The following is a 2345-nucleotide window of genomic DNA, read 5'->3' on the forward strand; positions in this document are numbered from 1 at the left end:
AGGTGCTGGACGTAATCGTTCAGTTTGGAAGCGATCTGACGCTCTGCGACAGATCGCTTCATCATCGTGCCACTTTTTGTTCTCTGGTACTCTCCCCACAGCTCAATGAGACGACACTCCACATCATCCGTGAACAAAACCTTCGGCATATTGAACTAATTTACTTGAAATACTGGTACTCTGGAAGAAAAATACAGTTTCCTGCAAGCTGTCGACTTCTGCTTGAAAGAAAAGTTGCCTTGTACAGGGGTACCGGAGTTGCGGAAACCTTTTAGGTAACTTTTATACTTTCGCGCCAAATTACCCAGGTTGCCAAGGAGAATGGCCTGAAAAATGGTCTATAACGCACTTTTTCAAGTAGTGTGAATGGGGCCTTAGGTCCCCATCTTCTGTACACTGTTTATTAGTAAATCCTTTCTCTTGCTGGTCTGCACCCAGTACACAAAGCTTGAGGAGTTCCTGTATAGCAGCTGCTTGTGCACCTGTATTGGTCATAGGCACTCAGGCCTTTGATCTACATTGTAGCTCTCTCACTTGCTCACTCTCATTCTCCCTGTCTCTCTCACTTGCTCACTCTCACTCTCCCTCTCTCTCTCACTTGCTTACTTTCACTCTCCCTCTCTCTCTCTTGCCGTGATCAATCATGTAGTCGTTTGTCTCTCTGTCCCTTTCCTTGTTGTTTCCCCAAAACAAAATATATTCAACATTCTCACCTCTCCCCACTCCAGCGTCAAGAAACCCCATTGCACTCAGCCTGTGAATACGGCGAGCGGGAGGTTATAGAATTTCTGCTTCAAAAGGGTTCAGATCTTTTTGCCTTGAGCAAGGTAAGTCACACTTTTAGTTAATGTGGCAGCTTGGAGATAATAATCATAATTATGCCGATGAATAGAATCAAGTGCGCACTCGTATCATACACATTGCAACCAAAGATGTTATAAAGGGGAACTGCACGGAAAAATGAAACCTTCATATCCTGTAGAGTCTGGGGTGCTGAGTCAAATGGTCTTGGTCCCAAGTCTCTACGACAAAGCGTTCTTGATAATATTTCACTTTGCAATTGCAAAAACTGGGGCCGAGCCATGACATCATGTGGCCATTTGGCTATGTCATCCCGGCCTGCCTACGTCATTGTGGCACGGTCTGAATCTAGGTGCATTATTTTAGTAAACAATTTCAAGGAAAGATGAGCTATTCCGAACAATTCTCTGTACCCAGCAATAAAGGCAGCGATGCTGAGGTCAGTGAAGACCACCATCAACCCACCGCCACATATGGTTGGGGCAGGGAGCCCAGATACTCTGCTGAGGAGCTGCCATCGCGCGTAACAAATGTTGAGGAAGAAGATGCCTCAGCAGCTGTGTCCGACAGAAGACGAGTAGCTTGGCCACCAGAATCTCGAATCGTTTGGGACTTCGGCTGGTGCGAGCGTGGACAAAAGTGTATAGCCATACCCAGCCCGCGGGGAATGATTTTTCTGGTAGGATGCTGTCGTCGCTGTCGAGAAGACGGCCCAAGGTTTCTTGCGTAGCCGACCTCGCAGATTACGAGATCGTAGCCTTGCATTAGGCTGTGCAGACCACTGCTCTTGGAGGTTATCTCGACATGTAAAAGCCGCCAATGCCAGTGACAGAAGAGTCTGGCACCAGGTAAGCCTCAATTAGTTTGTCTTGACTTTGTCTTGTGAGGATCGTGCATCAATATGATACGCTTATTTTTTGGATAAATTTATTGTTGTCAGGCGCACTACAGTAGGCGTCGCACAAGAAATACATTGTACTGGTAGTTATCACAAGGTTCATGCATGACACAAAACAATTTAGCTTTGCTCCGAGTATGTCTTGACTTGTCTTGTGAGGATTGATGCGCGAAATGTTTTGCGTGTAACCTACTTATTGTTGTCAGGTATAGCACAAAAAAACGTTTGTACTATAGTGCTAGTAGTTATCACACGTTTTCATGCATGACTCAAACACATTAATTTTGTCTTTATCATTATCCCTTGGATTGGTACAAGATCTGCAAAGTATGGTAGTGTTCTGTTGGTGAAGAGAGCACTACACATAGTTTATGAGCACCATGGGTGCATTTGACCACACCCGAACCCATACTTTATCGTTTCAAGCGATAGGCTTTGTCAATAAACCAGTTCTCTAGTATACCATGTCATGCAACGTACAAGCGTGGGGCCAAGAAAGCGTACACCAAAATGATGCATAAATTCTGGCAGGAGAGTAAGACATCAGGTTCTGTACTTTCTGACCAAGACATCTTTGTACTAGTAGGTAATCGAACGTGTCCTAATCAGAATTCATCCACCAGATCATTGGAATTCAATTTGAAAT

The 2345-nt window shown here is 44.9% G+C and overlaps 1 protein-coding gene across 1 annotated transcript in view; it reads right to left on the bottom strand.

Annotated features, from left to right (window-relative positions):
• Positions 1 to 1257: 1257 nt before the first annotated feature.
• Positions 1258 to 2345, bottom strand: part of LOC135823570 (uncharacterized) — a 10721-nt gene continuing 9633 nt past the window's right edge. Inside the window, exon 7 of the mRNA XM_065336413.1 lies at positions 1258 to 1419. Within this exon, the coding sequence (XP_065192485.1) occupies positions 1258 to 1419 (162 nt within the window). The remainder of the gene's footprint in view (positions 1420 to 2345) is intronic.

This window comes from Sycon ciliatum, chromosome 8 (assembly GCF_964019385.1).
Source record: "Sycon ciliatum chromosome 8, ocSycCili1.1, whole genome shotgun sequence".
In the NCBI taxonomy this organism is placed as follows: domain Eukaryota; kingdom Metazoa; phylum Porifera; class Calcarea; order Leucosolenida; family Sycettidae; genus Sycon; species Sycon ciliatum.